The sequence below is a fragment of the Sprattus sprattus genome (assembly GCF_963457725.1).
Source record: "Sprattus sprattus genome assembly, chromosome: 4".
In the NCBI taxonomy this organism is placed as follows: Eukaryota; Metazoa; Chordata; class Actinopteri; order Clupeiformes; family Clupeidae; genus Sprattus; species Sprattus sprattus.
Genome location: NC_137923.1, coordinates 23,919,666 through 23,946,464, shown reverse-complemented (window position 1 = coordinate 23,946,464; position 26,799 = coordinate 23,919,666). Strand labels below are relative to the sequence as shown.

General features: G+C 43.8%; 1 protein-coding gene across 1 annotated transcript in view; it reads left to right on the top strand.

Annotated features, from left to right (window-relative positions):
* dctd (dCMP deaminase) overlaps positions 1 to 18,812 on the top strand; it is a gene marked incomplete at both ends in the record, with an annotated part of 37,554 nt that extends 18,742 nt beyond the window's left edge. The window contains 3 exons of the mRNA XM_080836944.1: positions 417 to 533; positions 11,616 to 11,712; positions 18,731 to 18,812. Of these exons, the coding sequence (XP_080693070.1) occupies positions 417 to 533; positions 11,616 to 11,712; positions 18,731 to 18,812 (296 nt within the window). The remainder of the gene's footprint in view (positions 1 to 416; positions 534 to 11,615; positions 11,713 to 18,730) is intronic.
* Positions 18,813 to 26,799: the final 7,987 nt, after the last annotated feature.

Here is a 26,799-nt window from a genome sequence, read left to right as displayed (position 1 = left end):
CTTCCTCTCTCTCTCTCCATCCCCCTCCTTCTCCGGCTCGATCGCTGTGGCAAGGAGAAGTGGGAGCTGTAGGCATCCGGGCGCAGGAGCGGTTACGTTGTATGGTGCCATCGATGATGGGCTAATTCATTTAGCGTAATTAACGTGCAAGCTGACTGATTAAGCAGGCAGCAGAGGCTGATGCGGTGAAGAGCAGACATCTGTTCACAACAACTGCCTGACGCTTTACCTGCTTCAGCTCTGCTGTGTGGTGTGTGTGTGTGTGTTGTCACAACCATGACTCAGTAGAAGGCAACAAAGTGACTATAGAATTCAGTTTATTTGCTAAAATTGCTAAGGCAGCATTTGCAAAACATATTTTAGTGTGTGTGGTTTGACTTCTCTAACTGCTGTCCCTCTCCATCCCTGGGCTGCAGTGTGCCACGCGGAGCTGAATGCCATCATGAACAAGAACTCGGCGGACGTGAAGGGCTGCAGCATGTATGTGGCCCTGTTCCCCTGCAACGAGTGTGCCAAGCTCATCATCCAAGCAGGTAAGAGCAACAAGAGGTGGAGCGACTGAGGCCAGGACAAAGGTAGAGAGAAACGAAATCAGAAGGATGCAATTGAAAGAAATGTGAACAAAAGCCCTCTGTGCCAGTAAACCCCCCCCCCCCCCCCCCCACACACACACACACTCGTGAACTTAGGGATTCATTCCTCTCCATATAACTGCCTCCTTATAGACCCACACACACACACACACACACACACACACACACACACACACACACACACACACACACACTTACTCTGTCCTTTTCGCTCCTTCACAGCAGTGAAGTGATTTTTGTGGTTAATTCAATTGTGGTCATGCTGTTACAGCAGGTAGCACACAGTGTGTGAGGTGCTCTCTGCATGGCGTGTGTGTGTGTGTGTGTGTGTGTGTGTGTGTGTGTGTGTGTGTGAAGTTTAAAAAAAAGATGTGTGTGTGTGAAAGCCCTCGTGGAGTTCAGTGCATTGCAAGGAAAGTAGGGCCCTACTGAAACCACTACTATTCAGGGGGAGCACACACACACCACACCACACACATACACAGGCACACACACACTGTTCCGTGGAACAGTGGAGTCCCCTTTTTACTTCCTTTCCCTCACTGTATCTCCGTCTATCACGCCTCTGTCACCACAACACGCTCTCACTCTTTCAAACGATTTTTTTTTCTGCACTCTAGTTTACTTCCCAGGATCCCCTGCTGTTGGTCCTGAAGCGTAGGCCTCCTGTAGCTGCATTCCGGATCACGATCCATACACACACACACACACACACACACACACACACTCTTATTGCTTTCTCTCTGATCATAGGCAGAGCTTTCCCGTCTCCCTGAGTTGCTCAGTGGGGTGTACGCACCCCCTCAACGCTCCCTCTTCATTAGCAAGCATTTTGCATCTTTCTCTCACTCTTCTCCTACCTCTCTATCTTGCACATGGCTTTCCTCCATCTCCCTCTCCCCCTCTCATAACCTTCCCTGCATCCATCTATTTCCATCTTGCTGCCTCACTCACACCTTGAAGGATGAAACAGAAAGGGGGGGGGGGGGGGGGGGGGGGCAGGGTGTTTGGGGGTTGTTGAGTAACCAAAACCACCCTCTAGTTTCATTATAAATGCTGTTTAAAGGTGACACAGAGCAAGAGCGTACGTGTTTTACCGACACAACCCCTGGTTACTCAACATGCCCTGCTATGCTTGAGTAAACCCACATCTGCTGTAGGTGGTGTGTGTGCGCGTGTGTGACACAGGTGACAGTTAGGGGAAGGGCAACAGGAAGAGTCTGCACGAGTGGCCATGAATTATAGATCTCCCCTCCAGTGGAGCTGCTGTTATGCAAACAAGGTGTTTCTTTTACGTTAACTCTGTGTGAGGGTGAAGTGTTTGTGTGTATATCTGACTGCATTTGTGTGGGACAACCAGGTCTCTTAACGCACTCAGGTACCCGACCTGGCGTGAAGTGTACACCTGGGTAAACATATGAGGCCCAGCGTGCTTCTTAATCTCTCTTGATTTCTCCCATTCTCATCCTTCTTTGTGTCATTCTTAATTGAAAGCCTTTGGGAGACTCTGAACCTGTACCTGTATTGCCCTCGGCCACCTGATCCCAGTGATGAAGTGCAAAGCCAGCTAGTTGGAGGAAGAGGAACATTTGAGTAGAGACTGAATGCTTCTGCTTCAGTCTTTAGAGGGCACTGTGGTCTTATCTCTCATTCAAAAGCAAAGCTTACCCTGATTTACGCCCCCCTCTTCTGCCTCCTCCTCTTTTTCCTCTCTCTCCCTCTCACTCTTGTTTCGTTCTCAAGTATTTATCATACTCTGTCATACCTGTCGGCCCTGTGCTTTCATATTCCTCGTAATGCGTGTTTTTCCCAACCCCTCTCGCTCCTCCTTCTCTCCTCTCTCTCTCCAGCTCCAACAGTAACCTAGGCGTGTGAGCTCTACCGTCTGAAAAAAACAACAACCTCTAAATCAGTGATGTTGCTTATCCCCATGGCTACATGTTTTAGGCCATCGACCAGAAGGTCTTGCTTACCAATATTGGAGTTGTGGAATCACAACTTATATTAGACTGTGGGGATGTATTGATTTGGACTATGGAATCTTTCAGGTTTAATAAAAGATAGCTTAGTTTATTCCTTTTTTTATCTTTTATAGCCTATGATGACGTTATAACAGGCCCTTGGAAAGCAAAATGCACAATACATTCGATCTGAAAAACGATCGGATAACAAAATGTTAATGCATTTGCTCTGCTGTCAGTAGCCTAGAATACAATACACTCTGATCAGAGCTTTTATTTACATACTGCTCCTCAGACGCTGAAGTGTTTGGTAAAGCAGGAGAGTCCCCTATAGTGTATATTGTAACTGTGTACTCTTGTAACTCAACACATATGTAACCTGTCATTTTTGCATTAGAAATTGTGTAATGGTTTGAGTCCTTTTATCCTGGATTTGCAGGGATGTGCACTGGTTATTCTGGTTCTGACCCAGATGCCATGCCAGAGTTGTGTTCATGTTGACCCAAATGAACAGGGGTCACTCCAGGGTTCACACAATCCAAATGAACTCTGGGGGAAATCGCCCTCGCCAATGCTGAATATTGTTGTCGTCAATGCTATTAATATATAGTGATTTTGTCTCCTTGTCTGTAGTTTTGATGAGATAAACATGCACGGATTGAAAACCTTGGCTGTTAACTATCTATCTAACCTGACTGTTGTTTAAGTCTTCACTCACCATGGACACAATAATAATAAAAATGATAATAATGATAAAGACAATTGACTATAGTTTATGATAATTACTATGATTATTATAGTGAGGATAATACTGTATTAGGCATGTGCTGCCTTTCACAAACATCAGGCTGTTTTGCAAATAGTTCTCTTGTCTCTCACTTTCCTGTCTTCTCCTCTCTTTTTCCTCTGAAAGCACAGCTTACATCCCCACAATCCTGTGACCCGTCATCTCCTCTCACAGCTTCCTCTCTGCTCCATCTGCACAAAGCCTTGAGTGTTTCTTATTTTGGTGTGCTGTTGTAAATCTGTGATCTGTCTCTGTGTGGGTGTGGGTGTGGGTGGGAGGGTGTGTTGGGTGTCTAGGACTCCCTGCTGTCTGCCACGCTGTCACTCCCAAACACCATCTTCTCCTGCTCTGACCGTGTCTGTCACCAGACCGTCTCGAGAGCACCAGTGGTCGGAAATCGCTGTCTCTGAAGTTCTGAAGTTTCACAGTCCCCAAACATCTAACCCCCCCCCCCCCAACACACACACACGCGCACACACACATACACACACGCCCCCTCACCACCTCCCTCATCGCTCGGACGCCCCTTCACTGCTATCCACTCTACTCCGGAGACAGCTTGACGTTCTGGAACTTTCCGGTTTGCTCAGTCCAACATGAATACATGAAAGTCTAATACGTGTTTATAAGGAAAAAGGGATGACAGTGACCAACTGCTGTAACCTAGAGGCACCGTAACAATTTATTTCCTTCAGTGCTGTCCCAGAGTACTTTATCAAGAAGTTAAGCTGTCTTTATATTGAAAGAACTATTGAATACATTAAATATAATTCCTTCCTCCAGCGTTCTCTCCCTATACACACACACACATACTGCCAAGCCATGTTTGAATTGTTGTAAGTGGAATCCGCCCATACATTCATTCTGGTGTCTTACAGGACAAAACTTTTCAGTTTAGCTCGATGCGGTGCTTCTGAAGCTGACTGAGACTGGGGCCTCAGCTTGGCCATCTTATCTCTGTTCATCTGTGTATAGAGTTCAGAGTTACAGGCTGTGAGGGGGACTTAAAGGGGTTTATGTGGAGGGACATTTCTCCAACTCGTGTAAGCCAAGGTATCTGATTGAGTGTCTGTCATAGGATTGAAATTGCATTGACAGATCCCGGGAGAGGGTTGTGGGTAGATGTGTATACTGTGCATGTGTTCACTGCACACACACACACACACACACACCTATAGACATTTTGTCCTTTTGTCCTACAGTTTCACTGCTTTCCTCCTGAATGCACGCTTTCTGCCTGCTATTTTTTTAGCCCCCACTCCCCCCTTTTTTCTTTGAGCTCAAACAGCAGACACTGACATCTTTTTAACAATAAATCTGCTGGAGAGGCACATTGCTATAGAATCAGACACTTTTATCAGACCTGTCCACAAACTGCCAGAAGGACAGGACTCATGACTACTATATAGTAGAGCTGTCATTTAAAAATTAAAATATTTAATCGGATTAATCGCATTTTTGTCATAGTTAACTCAAAATGAATCGCAATTAATCGCAAATTTGTATCTATTCTAAATGTTCCTTCAACTATTTTTTTCCATCATTTGTATTTTATTTTAATGCTCTTATCAACATGGAAAATTGGATTTGCTTGCTTTATGCAATGTTTTATTTTATTGAAAAACAACGTTGCCAAACAGGGCGGTACAAAATAAAACTATAAAGTGCACATTTCAGATAAACAAGGACTCAGCCTACTTGAAAAAAAGAAAATATTAAGCCATGGTTTAACTACACTGTTAAACCATGGCTTAATATTTTCTTTTTTTCAAGTTTGCTGTGAACATAGAAGTCACGCCTCTTATTTCAAAAACAATGAACCGTAACAGTTAGGTTACCAATAAAAGGTAAGCCTACTACTTCTGTGCTTTCAGCCAGCTGCCTGTTGACATTTTCAGACAACAGTGAAGCTTGCTTCTTTTGCACAACATAACTTTTAAAAGGTAAACTTTCTATTCAGAAGCTTTTTATCATCCATTTCGCCGTATCACGCTCACCATTCACTCAAACGTAACGTTAGCCTACTACACAGTTTGGGAAGGCAAAAAGAACATGAATTTAAAAAAAATATATGTTTTACAATGCGTTAATCAAAAAATGTACGGCGTTAAAATGGGTTTGCATTAAAGCCGTTAATAACGCGTAAACTGACAGCACTACTATATACAACTATAGTTACCATAGCTGAGTCTCGGTGTTGCTCCAACTGCTACAAACTACTGTTGAAAATTGCTGTGCTAAAGACAAAAAAAAGTCACCATTCTGACAGAACCCTCACCAAGAGAGGAACTCGAGAAATGGTTCCTGCGTTATTCCACTCTAGGATAAGACAACAACAAAAGCAAACTTGCACTAACAACGCAACACCACAAGCAGTGCTAAGGTCAGAGAACTGAACGGATTCCCTTAAAGCTCAGCGGAGCTCACTCAAAATCAGTGAACAGAACCGACCAAGATGTGAGTACAAGCCAGCGGTGTGGAGCGAAAACAAAAGCACAAAAGCAACCGGTTGTGTTCTTAACATCTTCTATACTGGAGTGGCTTGGAAAGCTAACTGTTAATGCTACTGTACTTCAAGAAAAAGGGCAATAATGCAGCTGAACCGTTTCCAACTGCTAATGAAACTAGGCAAATACATTCCAAGTGGTAATGATAATGAAGTAGACTCAAAGAGACTCAACTCAAAAAAAGAGATTCAAAGCGTGCTATCGAAGACACAAGGCCTAACAAGCAGTGGCTCTTTCCTGATGCCAACACTGCACTCAGCACTCTGATCGTGGGTGACTCCACCATCTGGAATGTAGGCAGCAGATCAGTGCTTACACAACAGTCTTGAAATTAAACGATGAGCTTCCCAACATTCTCTCCCAACACCGGGTAGTCAATCAGATTATTCTGCATGTGGCCAAAAAATGACATTCGCAGATGAGTCAAAAATCCTTAAAAACTGGATTTCAGTGAACTGTGTTATACACTTGAGAAGATGGCTTAATAGTTCATCAGTGGACCTCTTCCTGCCCGAGGAACTAATACCTTTTTCTGACTGCTCACCACATGGTTGAGCAGAACCTGCAGCCAAAGAGGTCTGAATTATATTGACAATTTTGATCTATTTCTTTAGGCCAGATGGTGCAGGGCTGGAATAAGAGCACTAAGAAACAACAGCCACAGCGTCCCCGGACTGCCCCTTATCATGATGAAGAACCACCTCACCACAGGTAGACAGAGAATACAGGCCCAACAGAGCAACTATCCCGACCACTGGAGAATATCACTCAGGCAGAGTTTCTGACACTGGACGAGAATTATAATGGTCTGCATTATCTAATACTGGGACTACTGTACTGGGACTAAACTTTTGCTCTGTATCTCAGCCAGGCCACAAATCCTACCCAAAAAGAGTTCACCCAAAAAGCACAAGGCACCTAGGCCACCTCAGCACAGCCAGCAGCAGTCTTGTCCTTCAGCTCCCCTGGCAGCACACACACACACATACACACACACACACACACACACACACCCCTGGCAGCACAGAGCACAGAATGTTCTTGAGCGCTACTGAAGGCAGTGGCACTGTACAAAACATTGATTGGATTGTGTTATGGTTTACCGTCACTTCTATAGTAGAGATGGTACTGACAGCTGTTCCGAGATCAAGCTGAGACCCAGTATGCCTAGCATGATCTTTATTCTGGTGTTGATGGAAGGAATCGAGTGTATTCAGCTTATGGGGTAAACTAGTCTAGTCTGTGACCTGTATCACATATTCATAAAACTGAACTTTACTGGCGCGTTCTCGCTAATAACAGTAGCACAGCTGCCTTCTGTTAACCAGGTCTCCGTAAGAAACAGAAAATCTAAATGGTTGGATATTCTAATGTCATTCACTAAAAATGATTAGTTGGTTAGAGATCTAATATTAAGAGAGCTAGCTTTGTATTTTGCTTGCAAGTCTGTTACCTGTATCACATCAACTGCAGACTGCACCAGGTGCTCCTGTTATCTCTACAAAGCTAGCTCTACTTAATATAGGATCTCTAACCAACGTTATTAGTTAGTTAGTTATCAATATTTGATCAAGAGGGACCGTGTACATTCATGAACATTACAATGTAAATGCACACAATTATAGCCAAAAGGCTAGTTTCCATTGGCAGTGCCCCTGCCAGAGTGAAAAAAGCCTATACAACCTAAAAAATGACATTATAATATCCAACAACTTAGATTTTCTGTTTCTTACGGAGACCAGTAAAGTTCAGTTTTATGAATATGTGCGAAACCGGCAAGAAAGGAGGAGGAGTAACTGCATCGGTAAAAGTTTAGCGAACAGAAAGCACCATGGAGAAACACCATCACAGTAAAAGCCTTTAAAGGCACCCAGTGCAACTTTATGTAAACATTCAATGAAAAATAAACATTAAATTTCTAGTCTTTTTTTACAAGTAGTAAGTTTCAATAACTCCATACCATTACATATCGTCATTCAAGGAGCAAAGATGAGACGTCGTTGTGTGGTGAGAACTGATAGAAATTCGTACACAACATCAATCGCCGGTGGGGAGAGGCCATTTTTCAATTGACTGGAATCCTGCTGTATTTATTGTAGGTTACAAAAAATAAAGAAAATGGCGGCGATTGTTGTTGTTATCGATTTTCTATCAGTTCTCACCACACGACGACGTCTCATCTTTGCTCCTTGAATGTCGATATGTAATGGTATGGCGTTATTGAAACTTACTACGTGTAAAAAAGACTAGAAATTAGCTGGAGAAAAAAATTAACTTCACTTCCACTATGACCACTATAAACAAAGTCTTTGTACTGCGAGTTATTCATGGATGATTGACAGGAACATGATCAATACCTGCACTCTTTGTAATGGTTGAAATGCATACATATCCCCCTAAACATGTAGTCCGTGAACTCCTTTCCACAGAGAGATGTAATGAATTTGCTTGCTTTTTTAGTGAAGAAAATCACCACCACACAATCAAAAAATCAAACTATGACATATCTAACAAATAATTTGACTACCATCACACTTTATTTGACCAAAAATCTCTTCTGTTCGCCATCTGAAATCATGGACATGTTGCCTCAACACACTGTCGTCTGACCTTTTTTTTTTTTTTTTTTTTTTTACGTATTTGCAGGATATAGCAAATGGCTCACTGCTTTCAGGCACTTGCCCAGAGCCACTAAAAACAGCTGTCATTAAGCCAATCCTAAAAAGAGAACTCTGGATGCCTCTGTGTTAAACAACCAGTCTTAAATCTTCCTTTTATGAGTCAAACTGTTTTCAATCAAGTTTTTTTTAATCAGGCTTCCGACCCTACCACGTTATTGAAACAGCTCTTTACTAAAGTGTTAAATTATATATGGCACAATAGTATGGATTCTGGTTAATTATCAGTTCTGGTTTTACTTGATCCCAGTGCTGCATTTGACATGGAGGATCATAGAATGCTGCTGGACAAGTTGGAAAATTGGGTAGGACTTTCCAGAGCAGTTCTTAATTTGTTACTTTGTCTCCATTGGCAGTTATGAATCAATCTGATAGGATGGCGATGATTTATCAAGTCCCCCAGAGATCAGTTGTCAGACCTCTTCTGTTCCATCTCTATATGCTGGCATTAGGACAAATTCTACAGAACAACAACATTGATTACTATGGTTAGCAGATGATACACAGATATATCTGGCTTTCTTACCATATGACTACAACCCAGTACACTCACTGTGTCAATATTTAGAATTAGAGCAAACAAATAACTGGATGAGCCAAAATTTTCTTAAATTAAATAATGACAAAACAGAGATTATTATGTTTGGCGGCAAAGAGAAGAGTATCGACGTTAGCAAACACCTTCACTCCTGGGCTCTAAAGACAAAAGCCAAAGTCTTGGCGTTCTAATGGACTCAGATCTCACTTTCACCAACCATATCAAAGCAATCACCAACACAGCCTTCTATCAACTTAAAAAAAATATATAGCCAGAATCAAGAGCTTGGCCTTATTCATGCTTTTATTTCCAGTAGGGTAGACTACAGCAATGGTCTCTTAACTGCTCTTCCCAAAAAGGCCATTAAACCGCTGCAGCTCAAAAGGCTTCAGTTTTATTCATGACCAAGAGAACAGAGCACTTAACTCCACTTCTAAAATCTAAATACTGGCTTCCTGTTAGTTGCAGAATATATTTTAAAGTGATGCTACTAGTCTGTAAATCACTGTATGTTTTTGGCCCAGGACACATCTCTGACATGTTTAAATAATATAAACTGTTAAGAGCTCTTGGATCCATGGACTCAGATGAGTGCAAACCAAACATGGTGAAGCAACATTTAGCTGTTATGCTGCTTGCAATTGGAACCATCTGCGAAACAAAAATTATTTTGACGTGCCTATGATTTAACTCTAACACTGCACTCCATTCTTACTGTACTTTACTCTTAATTGAATTATTATCTTTTGATTTAGTTTAATAGTTTATATCTTTGTTCTTTTAACTACTACTGAATGTAGTTTGTGTAGTGGGTTGAGTAGTGGGTACTTCATGATCTGCTACAGAGAGGAAACCTGTGTTCCTGTGGTTGCTCTAGTTTCTAGCTGTCAATCATCCCATGTTCTTTATGCTTTCATCTTCCTCCATCTTTCTCCTTATTTCTCTTTTTCCCCCTGTCTACCTCTCTCTGCACATGCAGCACATCACCACAATAGGCAAGCATCCTGGACATAATTAAATATATTATTTGGTTTGTGCCAACCTTGTAGAACGGCTGGAGACTGGTGACCAGCCATTGTGGTGGAACTGTTGCTTTTTTCTGCAATGTTTTGATTGCAGTGGTATCCCCTGGCAACTGTATTTGGACAGCTCCTGGGTTTTAGCCGTTATGCATGTGTTTTTTGTATAAAGTGGTAATGGTATGGGTGATTTGAATGATGTCATGATTTTTTTTTTCTTCTTTTTTTTTCTCTTTCCAGGTGTTTCATGTACTGTATTTATAAGACCAACGAGTTCCAAAATCTCTGGATGGATTAAAGAAAACAATGATTCGGAGAATGTTTTCATTAGTGACTGTAATTAGTGTGCATCCCTTGTGGATTTCTAGTGATAGTGTCTAGTATTGTCACACGATGGATGTAATATAGACTTTATTATGTGAGCATCACGGTATCATGTTGTGTTTTTTTTAACCACGTTGCTCACTTCTAGATTGATCCTGTGCGCCTATTTTTAAAGTGCGAAGGTGTGCAGAGATTGTCAGTTGGAGGTTCACTATCACGGCTCTGTATCTCTGCTTGCTCAGGTAGCGGAGCTTCAGCTTTGGGTCCTCAAAGGTGGAGGTGTGAGGTGTTATCACAGGTACATCTACAGTGGATGGAGGTGCAGAGCCAGCGATCACAGAGTCTTCATCTCGACCCCCCCCCCCCATCCATCTCTGTTTCACACCGAGCTCCGGGAGAGCTGAAATCCTCTCTGCATGTTCTATCTGCAGATCAGAGGATGTCTGTACCTCCCATTATTCCATCTCCGCCCCCATCTAGCACTCACTCTTTCTGCCTTTGTCTCTCTCCCTCCTGCGCTCTCTCTTTCTCTGACTGTGATGTGTGTGTGTGTGTGTGTGTGTGTGTATATGTGTGTATATATATATGATGGTCTGGCAGGGGCTGCTGAGGTAGTGTAATGTGGTGATGGTGGGGTCAGTGTGTGTGTGCTGGAAACGGGGGAGAAGGGGGGGGGGTGTCCAGTAAGCTGACCCTAGGGTCCCCAGGAGCATGCTTCATTCAGCACATTTGTCAGAGATTTGTTGCGATGGGCTCTGCCACCCAGTTGCTGACCTTGGAATTACCATGGGGGCGTTGAAGCCAGGCTACAACACACGTGATTTCTCTTTCAGTGTATTCCTCTCTGTGAACCTCTGAGTCTCTCTTTGTATGCGGGTGTGTGTATGGGTATGTGTGTGAGCAGGGGAGGTTTCTCACATCATGTTTTAAGGATGTCAGAGGAGACTGCAGATTTCTGGCAGATTCTGTGCTTTTGATATTGGCCAGAGCCTGCCGGTGCTGCTTATCGACCCGCTGACCGCTCCCAGGAGTAGCGCACACCTTCATCTCTATTCCATCCCCCCACCCTCCCCTCTCTCACTGCAGGCGCGTCTGGGTGGGCCTAGTTGGACACTACCTCCTCCGTCTGTCTTCCAGATAATTGACTTCCTTTCTCTCTTTCTCCCTCCCTTTCTCTCCCTCCCTCAATCCCTCTCTGTTACCCACAGGTATAAAGGATGTGATTTATTTGTCCGACAAGTACCACAGCTCGCCAGAAATGACTGCCTCCAGACGACTCCTTAACTTGGCGGGAATCAAATACAAGTGAGTCTCCAGAGCACCTTATCTTATCTTGGGGGGGGGGGGGGGGGGGGAGAAAGGGAAAGGGAGGGGGGTGGGGAGGGAGAGATGACTTCATGTACATTGGGTTATCTAGAAATGACCCTGATTTCCATTTAAACATGCATGAAATATGTTTGAATAGGCAATATAGCAAAATGTATTGGAAATATAGTCACTGACGGGGCTAAAAATAATGATTTTGTCCTTCAAACTTGGCTGCAAATGGAGGATTCTTTGACAAAAGCATTTACAGTCTTACAGACCTTTGACATTCTAGTTATCAGTTTGTTGATCTCTAAAGAGATTTCACCCAATGCTTCCTGAACCACCTCCCACAAGTTGCGTTGACCTGATGGGCATTTCTTACCTACCATACGGTCAAGCTGCTCCCACTACAGCTCAATGGGGTTGAGATCCAGTGACTGTGCTGACCCCTCCATTATAGTGAAAAAATATCAGCAAACCGCTTATTTTCTAAACGGTTCGTGCATAGTTTGGAGCTGTACTGTGGGTCATTGCCCTGTTGTCAGAGGATATTAGCTTCAATCCAGTGCTGTCTTCAGGTGTTACAAAATGGAGTGGTAGCTCTCCTTTTTCAAGACCCACCTCCCACCTGACCACCACCAAAGCGGCCCCAGAGCATGTCATTGCCTCCGGCATGCTTCACAGACAGCGTCAAGCACTCCTCCAGTATTAACTCATTTGGTCTGTGTCTCATGAAGGTTCTGCTCCGTGATCCGAACTCCTCGAACTCATATGTCTCATTTTTTCAGTCTTCCTCTTTCCAGTGTCTGTTTTCTTTTGCCTATCTAAATCTTTCCCTTTTAGTGGCAAAGCTGAGATATGGCATTACCTTAGCAACTCTGCCTAGAAGGCCATATTTTCCAGAGGCTCCTCTTCACTGTTGACATTGAGGCTGGTGTTTTGCGGTATTTAATGAAGCTGCCAGCTAAGGACCTGTGAGGAGTCTTTTTTTCAAACTAGACACTCTAATGTATTTGTCCTCATGCTCAGCTGTGCGCTGGGGCCTCCCACCCCTTTTTCTATTTTGGTTAGAGCCAGTTCACACGGCTCTGTGAAGGGAGTCGTACACATCGTTGTTTTGAGATCTTCAGATTCTTGGCGATTTCTCGCTTGTAATAGCTGTCATTCCTCAGACCAAGAATAGACTGACGAGTTTTTGAAGAAGGTTCTTTGTTTGTGGTCATTTTGAGCCTGTAATTGAACCCACAAGTGCTGATGCTCCAGATACTCAACTTGTTTATAGAAGGCCAGTTTTTTTTGCTTATAGAAGGCCAGTTTTCAGCTGTGCTACCATAATTCTGAAAATTCTAATGATCAGTTAGCCTTTTAAAATGATAAACTTGCATTAGCAAACACAACATGCCATTGGAACACAGAACTGTGAACACAGTGTCTCCACAAACCACCGTCTATGTATGCGCATGTGTGTGTGTGTGTGTGTGTAGTGTGTGAGTGTGTTGTTTTGGGCTGTACAGCAGGGGGTGGTTGTTTCAGGGGTGCAACATGGCCCTGCTAATGACCTCTACTGGGATCAGTGGGGCTAGTGAGCAGTGGTGGGAGGCCTCTGTGGCCACTAACTGCCTGCTGTTCAAAAATGAGGAGAGGAGAGGGAGAAAAAAAAATGATGATCCCTGTTTGTATTGGACTCCTAAACGGCTCCCCCGGCCAAGCGCCGTGTTCTTTGGGGGCAGCAATATTTGACATGATTTTCCGAGACTGTGTGTGTGTAAGCATGGGAGGCTCATGATAAGGAGTTAGAAGTGTATTAATCTTCTCCTCCCAGACCACTGGCCCCTTTCCCACGTCTCTGCTGATGTTGGCTGGAGTAGAGGCCTTCACAGAACACCTAAGGACCCCCCCCCACACACAAACTCACACAGATGGAGGCGTTTGCCCCCCCCCCCCCCCAGCCCTTGCTGTGGCACTCAGAGTGCGTCGCAGTGCTTTCACACTATCCAGCTTGAGATGGGCTTAATTCATTATAAAATACTGGGAACGTCTCTCTAAATCTGATCTGTATCCAGAGTGCTTTACAAAGCACATGCAAAGTATAAAGTCAAATATTGAAAATTAAGGGAATGAAATCAGAGTGAAATATCTGCGGAGAACAGGGTTGAAGGGAGGCCCAAGGAAATGTACAGAATGCAGTTACATAAAAGTATTATGAGAATTGATGTCTAGGTCAAAGTTAGGTGTAGATTTTCCGTCAGATCTATAACTGGCCAGAGGGTTTCTTTAATATCTGCCTTGCCTGCAATATGAGGGTTGGAGGTGCTGGTAAATGACAGACTGAAAAAACTGCCTGATGCCAGAAGGGCTTCTCTCTCAGCACTATACTGGTTGTGTCTGGTGTCTGTGGGAAGGCAGGAGATTCTAGAAGTCTGTGGAAAGCCACTTTAGACTCACCGTAAACACTATATCCACCATATTCCTGATGAATCATTAGGCGTCACCATGACGCTTCAGTATTTCCGTTTGCAGTTTTCTACTTCTGTCCGAAACTACGTTTAAATGGAAACGGCTCGGATGGCATGTAGTTTATCAAATTAAGATCATTCCTGAAAATGGTATGAATGGGCTCGATTGATTGCTATGGTTAATGATAATGACGTGAAGTTATATATAGCTTTCTGTCATTTGTATATTATAACCCAATGTACCCAAATGCCCAATTGAGTTTTTTAATAGAAATGTCAAAAGTAATCCAAGTTTAAGTGAATAAAAATGACAGTAGACTGCCACTAGCTAGTACCCTGCTAGTTAGAACATAGGCAGATGTTCGTATTAATTGAGCCTAGGCTAGCGATAATGAGTCAGATGGGGTAAAGGAAGAACTTTGAAATTTGCACGCTAGCCAATACTGTAGAATGCAAGTTGCCCCTCTAGAGACATGGCTTTATATGACCTACCTACTGCTACATGACGATCTCAACAGCTCTACTGCCTCAACATCACCCGTTAGTTATGTCTAGCCTAGCTAATGGCACGTAGAAGAACTACATGACGATCTCAACAGCTCTACTGCCTCAACATCACCCGTTAGTTATGTCTAGCCTAGCTAATGGCACGTAGAAGAACTACACAACAATCTCAACAGCTCTACTGCCTCAACATCACCCCTTGCTTTATGTCTAGCCTAGCTAATGGCACGTAGAAGAACTACACCGCAATCTCAACAGCTCTACTGCCTCAACATCACCCCTTGCGTTATGTCTAGCCTAGGTAATGGCAAGTAGAAGAACTACACGACAATCTCAACAGCTCTACTGCCTCAACATCACCCGTTCGCTATGTCTAGCCTAGCTAATGGCACGTAGAAGAACTACATGATAATCTCAACAGCTCTACTGCCTCAACATCACCCGTTCGTTATGTCTAGCCTAGCTAATGGCACGTAGAAGAACTAAACGGCAATCTCAACAGCTCTACTGCCTCAACATCACTCGAACGTTATGTCTAGCCTAGCTAATGGCACATAGAAGAACTACACGACCATCTCAACAGCTCTACCGATCATCATCACCTGTGCGTTATGTCTAGCCTAGCTAATGGCACGTATCTGATTAGGCTCAGTGTTCACTTGCAAAAGATTAAATGCCATTTCAACAAAACTGTCGGGACTTTGTTGCAGCTCATTTTATTAAAATGCCTCCGTGCTTATAAAATAGCAGAGGTTCTCATTGTTTACACCTTCAAAAAAATCAAATAATTGAAAATGTTGATGTAGTATGACGATTGATCATACATCAATTTCTGACATTTTTAACAGATTGGGAAAAGTTGCATTACAATCTTCTGCAAGCATAAAAAGGTTGTTGGTGAGGTTACCCTCCAAGGCCATGTAAAGGTAATATACTGTATATTACCTTATATTATATACAGTACTGTGCAAAAGTTTTAGGCAGGTGTGAAAAAATGCTATGAACTAAGAATGCTTTGAAAAATGTAAAAAATAAATGTTTATTTTTTATCCATTTACATGGTAAGACTGAGCACAGCAACAAGACACAAAGTAGTTATACTGCATCAGCAGGGTCTCTCCCAGACAAAGATTTCAAAGCAGACAGGGGTTTCAAAATGTGCAGTTCAAGCTCTTTTGAAGAAGACGTTGAGGATCGTAGACGCAGTGGTCAGTCAAGGAAACTTAATGCAGCTGATGAAAAACCCATCAAGCTTATTTACCTTCGAAATCGGAAGATTTCAAGCAGTGGCATCAGCTCAGAACTGGCAGAAACCAGTGGTACCCAGGTACAGACATTTACTGTCCGGGGAAGTCTGGCCAGAAGTGGTCTTCATGGAAGAGTTGCAGCCAAAAAGCTCTACCCCAACAAGGAAACAAGGCAAAGTGACTGAACTAAGCACGAAAACATAGAAACTGGGGTGCAGAAACATGGCAGAAGGTGCTCTGGACTGATGAGTCAAAATTAGAAATATTTGGCTGTAGAAGAAGACAGTTTGTTCGCCGAAGGGCTGGAGAGAGGTACAATAATGAGAGTCTGCAGGCAACAGTGAAGCATGGTAGAGGTTCCTTTCCAGTTTGGGGCTGCATTTCTGCAAGTGGAGTTGGAAATTTGGTCAGGATGAATGGAGTCTTCAATGCTGAGAAATACAGGCAGATACTATTCCATCATGCAATACCATCAGGGAGGCGTATGATTGGCACCAAATGTATTCTGCAGCAGGAACATAACCCCAAACATACAGCCAATGTCATTAACAACTATCTTCAGCTTAAAGAAGAACAGAAAGTCCTGCAATTGATGGTATGACCCCCACAGAGCCCTGATCTCTACATCATCGAGTCTGTCTGGGTTTACATGAACAGACAGAAGAATTTTAGGAAGCCTACATCCACAGAAGATCTGTGGTTAGTTCTCCAAGATGTTTGGAACAATTTACCAGCCGAGTTCCTTCAAAAACTGTGCGCAAGTGTATCTGGAAAATGTATGCTATTTTGAAGGCAAAGGGTGGTCACACCAAATTTTGATTTAATTTAGAATATTCTTCTGTTCCTTCACTGCATTTTGTTAATTTATGAAGAATTGATGAAAATAAACTGTTAACACTTCCATTTTTGAAAGCATTCTAAGTTTACAGCATTTTTTCACACCTGCCTAAAACTTTTGCACAGTACTGTGTATATATAGCAATATTTATATCTATAATAATCCTTTCAATGAGAAATGTTAATTTTAAACATTGTAAGTGAATACAGATGTGGAAGTTTAACGGTTCAGGAATATGTCGGATAGCAACTAAGCAAACACAGGCCTCGAAATCCATTAGAGGTTGTAAGTGAAGATGATTGCTAGGCTCTGAGGAGTATGATGCAGAGGCTCTAGACCAAGACAGAGAAGCAGAATCCAATCGAGATTGGGAATTTTGTCAGCTGGGGTTCTGGAGGTCAACCCCCTCTCCGATTTCTCTCTCAACATCGCCCTGTATGTGGGAACCACTGAGAACACGTGCTGTTCGTTTCCCATCCACATTTATCCTTTAATCTCTCCCATGTATGTCCCGTCCCCCACACAGCCTCCCTCCCCTGCCTGTGTTTCTTGATCCATTTTTGGCCGAGCTCGAGGCTATGCAGTAGCTGTAATTCACACGTTTAATAGGGCCTCCTCGTAGTGGTGGGTTTAAAGTCACCTCTTTAACCCTGTGGCACCTGACCTACAAAGAAGAAATGAAAGCCAAACAACAAATCATAAGGGCATCTTGGAACTGACATTGAAGGGCTTTCATTTGAGCTCTTGGTTCTCCTCGTCCACAACATAAAGCGATGAATCAACAGTGTGTGTGTGTGTGTGTGTGTGTGTGTGTGTGTGTGTGTGTGTGTGTGTGTGTGTGTGTGTGTGTGTGTGTGTGTGTGTGTGTGTGTGTGTGTGTGTGTGTGTGTGTGTGTATGGGTGGGGGGAGGGGGGTCTGCAGGAAGTGTGTATGACTGCTTATGACCTTACCTAAGTTTGTGGATGAAGCACTCTTGAGAGAACAGAATTAAGATCCCAGTAATTGAGTCCCCTCTTCCCTTAGTGTTCTAATCCTAATGTGAGAACCAGCACTCGGAAACAGAAAGAGAAAACAAAAGACAAAACGAGAGAGCTGGAGGGTATGCAGAGTAATGGAGAGGCTTTGAAGGGATGACAAAGGTCATGGTAGTGGGGGAGAGAAGGAATTTTGAAAAGAGTAGTGGAAGATGGATCTCTAAGCTTGAGGAACAGAATAAAGAGGAGGGGGAAGTGATGGTGAGGAGAGGAGAGGAGGTGCGGCACAGAGAGGATCATGGGAAGTGATCATCACACATGGAGAAGGAGAAAAGGGAAAGGGCATGAAATGACAGTGAGTTAAATGAGCAAAGAGTAGAAAAACCCAGAGGAAGGATGGAGAGAAATCACACATACAAAAGGATGCTGGCGAAGGAAAATGGCAAAATGCAGTGGAAGGTGTGCTGTGAAAGATCCAAAGAGAGAACGGGGAGAGAAAGAGGGATAGAGAGAGGGATATGCTGAGAAGGAGAGATGAAAGGAGGGGGTTGAGAGGAGAGTTTGCCCCCCTGCTGGGCGGCTCGGTCTCGGTGGGGGGTCTGGAGCATGGGGCCTAAGGTTCTGGGCCCTGGTCATTACTTCCTGGAGGTGCTACCACTCCTCAGCCTCTCCCATGTGGACTTCTGGGTAATTGGCTCCTTCAAAGTGCTCCGCTTGCTGGGGGAGATTATAGTGATGGGGTGTGAATTTGAAAGCATTTTTTTTTTTTTTTTAAAGCCACTGCTAGTGTCCACCTCCCCCCTCCCCGGTCACTTTCTGTTGCCCACCCCCTCTTCTTGCTCTTTGTTTCACACAGGTTTTGATGAGTTTAAATGAAAGCATTATTAGAGAAAAGTTTAGTAAAACAGAAACACTTTTTTCTTACCTTTTTTTGTTCTCTGTGTGTGTGTGTGTGTGTGTGTGTGTGTGTGTGTGTGTGTGTGTGTGTGTGTCAGACAATTTGTGCCGCGTTGCACCAAGATTGTCATTGATTTTAATTCAATTAACCACTCGGGAGAGAAGAGCCTGACGGGGTGAGCGTGGTCTCCTTGAGCGGTTGGCTGCGGCGGCACACCACCTCTTTGATGGCCCTCTCCGCGGCGACGTCCCAGCACCACCACACCGCACACAAGCACTGCATCTGAAGAAGCACCTCTGACTTTGAGACGGCGCGTGGAGTGTTTTGATATTTCACTTTTAACATGCCGCTGCATTTTGTATGCTAATCTGTGTGTGTGTGTGTGTGTGTGTGTGTGTGTACCTGCCTGAATTTATGGCACCAGCTGTAAATAAACAAGTGGGAATTGGGAGGTGGCATTGGAGTCGGATTTTACTTTTTGTTTTTATCTTTTCACTTTTAAAGAAACTTTTTAGAACTTTTTTTTTTTTTTTTACATAAAAGCTTTGAAATGTAAAAAGTGTTAACATTGCTTTAAACCTAAGTAAATCTGACAGTAGCTCACAGTTTGTCCACCTCAGTTACATTGTAAATTAATGGGTTTGTGTCCGTTTTTAGGCTCTTGGACTACATTTTTATAACAGTAGGTATAATGTGATTATATGTAAACTTCTTCCAGGTTTATTGCTGAACTACTGTCTTTTTTGAAATTGTTACTTTCAACTCCTAACAGCCAAGTTCAGTTGTACATTGAGAAACCTTTTTTTTGCCCACTATGAATGCATTGATGTGAATGATTCTTATTCAGACCTCACATATTGAATATCTGATGTAAATCCAACATACTCACAAACAAAATATATCTTCAGTGGGACACTGCAGCTGTTATGAAATAAACTAAACCAAATCACTGTTTTTGTGTGAATTATTATTAAGTGATAAGTGGGAGTATATCTCAAGGCAATAGCATTGTACTGAACTACATTGTACTTTTTGTGGTTTGGGTGACCAGTTCCTTTTCCAACTGTTTTATCCCCTGAAAGTCTCATGTACATCAAGACCAGCTGTAATGTAGTGTCTAGTGTCTGGTAAATGGCTGCCCTGAGCTTTGGCACATGAAATGATGTTGAATTGTGCCCAAAATTGCGTCAGTTTTGGGAAAATGGGTCCTTGCTCCTTTTCAGGCTGGCGTTAGTCATTGAAAGGGGAATTTTTTTATCATGGTTACATGCTTACTGTGTCACATTGGTGCTACACTTTAATTATGTCTCCCACTTACCAGCAAACGCCTGAACCAAGGTACCAAACCATACAGCGACCATTCTCTGTGTGTGTGCTTACAGTACAAAGGTGTTCGTACATCAGCTTGAATCATGTTGTGATTGTCATATTCACATTTTGAAACGATTAGATGAAAAGGCTTTTGATGTTTTGTAAGAGGTTATAAGTGCTGCAATCTAATATTATCTATAATCATGCATGTAGGTCATGGTGTTGTTGTTGGCAAAGTTTGGGCAAACTCATGACCGTTATTGGCACACACCGTTGGTGCAGGCTCCATGTAACATGTAGTATAAGCTTGATTTTCTCTGGGAAAATGCTGTGATTAGAATGTCCTCATAGTCAGCATGGGTCACACTTTAAAACCACACACACTCACTCATTTTGAGGAACTACCAAGGACGTTACCACAGTTCTGCCAGATTGTATGTGTGTTGGAAGTTGGTGATTATAATTTATAACTTAGTCAGTATGTTCTTGTTCCAGGCCACTGCTGGCCATTTGCCAGTTATTATATTATAAATTTGAATCTCTAAGCATAAATAATATAAACCAATGACACAAAAACGATTCACAATTGTTAATGCAAATAATTAAAGTAACTCAAAGGCCTATACATTACAGGCTATACAGATATTGTATCTTTTTTGAAATATTCACTTTAAAAGCAATATTACTAACTTGATGATGTATTGATTAGTTGTGGTGTTATATTTATGAGACCTAGGCTACATTCTCAAATTGTTTACCAAAATGATAAATGGTAGGACTGGTTTTTGACTATGGTTGGGACCTAGATGAAGTGATTTGAACCTGAATGGCTACTACAAAAGAATGTCTACTGAATATGGCACCAAACAAAATGGTGCCGTGTCTGTTTAGTTTAGGAGTGCTGCAAGTCATGCTATACATCGAGGAATGACATATCAGATGAGACACTAAAGTTACATGTGAAACAGGAGAGACTGACCTGTAAGCCAACCCTTCAAGGGACAGTATATGCTAATGACACACAAACTTAATTAATTAAATAAGCTTTTTTGCCCCATAGACAAGGCCTGAACATTAAATTGAACCTATAACATCGTTATCTTTATAACATTAGCTAGTTTCACATGGACATTTCTTGCCTGGTATGCATGCGAGTTGCAGGCTAATGTCCAAGCATTTTAACAATTAACATGTTCAAAGACTTTTGCCTATAGCAGGGCCACTACCTTTTCAGGAGCATCACATGAACACTCAATTGTCTTTGAGAGAATCTTAGAGTTGCCTACATGCCTACCTACCCACCTATCTTCTTTCATCTTCACCTGTCTACTTTCATATTCATCTTTATCTTTCACACACACACCAGATTTGAAATCACTTGGTCACATCTGTCTCTCTGCGTAGGCCTGTGTGTGTGTGTGTGTGTGTGTGCGTGCGTGCGTGCGTGCGTGCGTGCGTGCGTGCGTGCGTGCGTGCGTGAGAGAGAGAAAGAGTGTACGCGGGGGCTCCTGCTGATAATAAAAGGGAACCTGACATTTCCATTCTCCACAGCCCTGGAACAAGTTGCTGAGAACAGAGGCTAGGGGATGAGGTGGGTAATTGATTCCGCGGTGTCTCATCTTCAGGGTGTTAATACAGAACCGTCTCAGGACTGAGCCTGTGAGGGAGAGAAGAGCCCTCTGGGAATTCTCTTTCTCCTCCTCGCTTTCTTCCCACCTGACCTTTATTCTTCTCTTTTTTTCCCCCCCGTCAACCCCCCCCCCCCCCCCCCCCCTCCACCTTCTCCCTTTGTCTTCACATGATGTCCTTCACTCTGTTCACTGGGCATTGGCTCCTCAGAAGTGTGTGGATTAAAGGCGCGAGGGTCTGCACAAAGGGAGGGGGTGGAAATGGGTATCCGGGACACGCTTTGAGGGACGCTTCCGACACTTATCCTGCTCCTCGACCCGGCTGCTTGGGAAAGTTTGCCCAGGGCGCGTGAGGGGCTGAGGTGAGTGAAGAGGGACAGGAAGATCGTGGAGGTGTGGAGCACACACACACACAATCACACACACACACACTCACAGAGTCACAGAGAGGAGGTGAGACATTGGAGAGAGGAGTGTTTTTCAAGCCACTTGCTTTGTGGTTCTGTTCAGTCATAAGTGGTTTCATACCACCATGGCCACACTGTTGTTATAGTGGATACAGGCAAGGAGGGTTTGGTCTCACTGTTGACCTACCATTAGTATGTGCAACTTTATGTCATAGTGAAATGCGTAGTTGGATTTAGAAATCGAACTTGTTCCTTCATTCCTTCGTCATCAATAGAATCAAGAGCTGAATCAGAGCGAGGGATCCTCTCAACTGAACAGACAACCTGTGAACCCTTTTGGTCTTGCAGCAGCAGGTTCTGAGGTGCTGCTGAGCTGGTGATTTGACATGGACTGAGCCTTATGCTGTTCTCTCCATCCACTGGTAATTTGATCTCTTATGGGTTGGGTCTCTCAGGAGTTTTCCACTGACACACTGCCTTTCAGGAATGACTCTCATCCCCACACAGATGACATACATACGCATGCGGCACTTGGGAGCCATTAGTTAGAGCAGACAGACGGAGAGACAGACACATGCTGCAGAGAGATCTGTCTGGATGCTATCATCAGTTCCGTCTCTCTGCTCGATTTGCCTTTGGTCTGATTCTGCCGTGAAGAAATGTTTCCAGTCCGCTGTCCTACATGAGTTATGTCTGCACTTACAATACAAAATAAAACAGACCCTCGCACACACGCACACGCACACACACACACTTACAAGCAAGGGTGTGTGAAATATGGCCGGAGCTGAAGACTGAGTGTTATGGCTCCCAGGTGGGAAGACAGGTGAGTCACTCAAAGCTCAGAATGGAAACTGGGCGGCTCTCACGCGGCCAGCCTTTTGCTCTTTTCGTCTGTCGGCTTTCCAAAATTATCTATCTCTCTCTCACTTCTCTCCCTCTCTCTCCCCCCCCCCCCCCACACACACACACATGCACCAACTCACAGATCCCATTTCAAACCGCTCAGATGAGGATGTTAATTCAGTGGGTAAGGAGGGAAGAAATGGCCAACAGTCAAGTGTCCTATTTGTTCTGTGCATCAGTATGTGTTCTGTATTTATATACACAGTGAATATGGCTATTTCCACCGTGTTGCCAGGTAACAGTATGATCCTCCCTGCAATATCTGTAAATATGTTTAAGATGTGTGAAAATAACAATGCAGACAATGCAGTGCTTTTTACACATACAATTACATTTGCTACTTAGAGCACATCATAACTGTAGTGGCTTCAGTTCTTAGACATAAAAAATTCAGTAAGCCTGGGTTAGACTTAGACTAAGAGGTACAGTTAGTCAAAATAGAAAAAAAAAATCTATTCCTTGCATTCCTTCCATTTATTCTTGTATTCCAGCATTCCTTTGCATTCAGTGCGTCTTCCTCCCTTTGGTTTCAGGCATTATATGCATTTGTTTACCTTCTCCAGGCCCTTCTTAATGCAGAATGTTGGGAACAATATTTTCACTGTTCCTTCAGAATTACACCATTAAAGGAAACCCATGGAATTCACACCTTTAATGAGACCGTATTGATGATGTAGAGTCACTGGAGTTCATTTCCACCACACAATCATATTGAAATGAACTCCTGAACTGGAAGAGGCTGTCACTGTTCCCAGTCCAGCAAAGTGAGACTGATGACTTCTCTGTGCTGTGGATTGATTGTTTTATCAGTCTGACAGAAGGGCTCTCTGTCCTGTGGGTGTTTGTATGTGGAGGTGCATATGTAGGGTGTGTGTGTGTGTGTGTGTGTGTGTTCTTTATCTCCATATGGATCGGTGGCTGTCATGCATGACCCCTCAGAGCCTGCGAGTCTCCTGGCTTTAGCTCTGATACCCCTTAATTGTGGCCCTCTATGGCGCCAATTTAAACACCATCAGAGAGCTGTTGAGAGAAGGCAGGATAGCTTTAGTTACAGTGCGATTCAACACATGAGTCGAGGGTATCTCTACATAAAGCTAAGTGAGGAGAGATGTATGCGTGATGGCGCCAATTTTCCCAACACGACTATTCCTTTAGGCTACATCACGATGACAGCTGTAGCCAAACCAGTGGCTTCCAGCATTTTTACTTTTAATACGTCCCATCATGTGGAACACAAATCATCATTACACTGCAATGTCAGCCTGAGTGAATGAAGGAACAATACAGTGGCGTAGCAGGGGCTGCTGTCTGTGTCTCATTTCCAAAGCAAAACAGCGATGGGCCCTTACAAGGGTGGGCAGAGGAGGACAACGATGATGATGATGATAGGGTGTATGTGTGTGTACATGTATGTGTGACAGATCTGGAAATGTGCTTGTGACGTGGAGATCACGTCTTCCTGGTGGGTGTGTGTGGCTCATTCTAACCCACAGTTATGCGTGGCACATCGCTCGCCTCTCAGACACGTGCCTGTGACAGCTGAGAAAAGGCTCCAGCCGAAAGCCGCCTCCGAAAAAGTGGAAGGAACAAGGGATTAAAATAAGGAGGAAAACCTATCTTTCGGGAAACGGATGTGTGATAGCACTTAAGATCCCTCTCTGATAGACAAGCCTGCCTGGCTTAAGTTATATTAATGCTAGTCAGAGCTCTGCCTTAAGATCTTTTTTTAAAGCATGGACTATGATATATGAAGCCAATAAAGGAGAATGTGATGCTTGTGTGGTTGGACTTGCACACTCCCTGAAGCTGATACAGCATGGACACTTCTGTGATGACATTCACAAAGGGAGAGAAAAAAATGACAGCCCAACAGCTTCTCAGTGACTTTCAAATATTTCCCCCTGACAAGTCATTATAAAACACTGCTGGTAGTTACAGCTTTAATTTCATGGGAACCCAACTTAGGTGACAGCTTCATAAAGATGGACTCCGTATTTTTATTTTGTTTTATGTGCCACATTCATTCTTGTTCGGAAGCCTATGCGAACGTAGAGAACAAAGGCAGGAGCTCAAGGAAACACTGAAATTTATTCATTGGCTTTTAGTCATTATCCGGATGCCTTTTGTCTTTCTGCCTTCCTTCCCATAGCAGCGGAGGTAAGTCACACTGTGAAGGTATGCCCAGCCTTTAATCGCTGGGGTATTACCGAGCAAATTGTCTCGTCACTTTATTTTCAGTGAGAGCAAACTTCACCATGATGACTTGATCTTGTGTCACTATGCACACAGTGGCCATACCCTTCTGTCTTTCCTCTTTCTCTCTCTCTCACTCACTTCCTCTCTCACTCTCTCTCCCCCTCTCTCTCTTCTCTTTCTCTCTCTCTCGCTCTCTTATTTAATATTTTGACCTCACCCCCACTATTTCCCACCTACACAATCTGTTTTCTCTGTTAAAAAAATGGACTTGGGGCCTAATAATGATGTATCTACCATATTCTGGCTTCAAAAACAAAACAACATGGTCCATGTTCTAGACGTATGGACTCACTCAGCACATGGACTTGGTCTATCGCAAGCGAGCCCCTTTCGTAGTGCGGAGTGGGGGGGGACTCTCCCCTAATGGACGCTCTATTATGCTTTCCACTCCTCATCACCCCCCTTGGCCATAAATCCCACAGCCTGCTGTCGGGGCTCTCGGCAGGCTTGTGTCATCACCGATGAAACATCGCCCGCATTCCAGGGCAGCAGCGGTGCGCACGAGAGCACCGTGCAGATGCTAATAGCCAGGGCCGATGTGTGTGTGTGAGTGTGTGATTGAGAGAGAGACAGAGAGAGAATATGTGTTCCAAATGCTAGAGCAAACAACACTGGCATGGCAGCTGACTCTCGACAATTTACCGTGGATGGAAGCAGCATTAATTGAACCTGCAGTCTGAACCTGCCTTGTCAGTACAATAGCATTCCTCCTTTAGACGCCGCTTTCACTGTCTAATGGCCTCAATCAGGGAGCTGTATCAAAGGAGTGAATCACCCTTGTGCATTCACAACATGGCAGACTAAATACCAGAGTAAATGTGCCTCCCTCATTCTCCCTCCATTCCCATTCCCAGCTCCAGCTGAAGGGTTGTCTGGCTGCACAAATGCGTTTGAATGGACCTGAGTCGAAGGAAATAAGCAATGCTTGGCAGTGGCGGTGGTGGTGTTGAGAACAAAATCGTGAGGATGCTCATTGGTCTTAGTGCAAAACAGGAAGAAAAAGGGGCTTGTTTTTTAAAATAGCATTCAGCCTCCTTAACGAGCTCTCATTTCCTCTCATTTCCATCACTGATGCCACACGTGTAACTGATTCCCTTAATCTGTGAACAGAGAGGGAAAAAAAATCAAGGGCTTCAAAGAAGTGCTGTTTCCGATAAAGAAATGAGTAAGGGAGGGCTGAGCGGGGAGTACAGGCTATCTGCTTCTTCTCCTCTTACCATTAACAAGTTGCAGGATATCTCTTTTACCCTCTCTCTCTCTCTCTCACTCTCTTTGTATCAATTCTTCTCACTTTTATTCCCCATCTATCTTTTCCCCCCATCTCTGTTCTTGTTTCCTCTCTCCTCTATCTTCCCGCCTGCCTGAGCTGTTGGTGGCTTAGTTTCCTGCTCTCCTCTGGTCAGTGTGGCTGTCTAATTGCCGTGGGTTGGGCTTGGGGGCTAAGGGGTGCTGGGGTAGGAGAGCTGGCTGCGGCTCAGGGAGGCTCGCAGTGGGCACAGAACATGATCTGGACAATGACCACCTCCACCACGCCGAGCCAAGCTAAGCCAAGCCAATCTGAGCCATGCTGGGCTGAATCACGCTGGGCTGCGCTAGCCAAAGGCTAAATGACCGTGTCATTTGGCTGAGTCACTCCCTCACTCCCCCCGACACCCCCC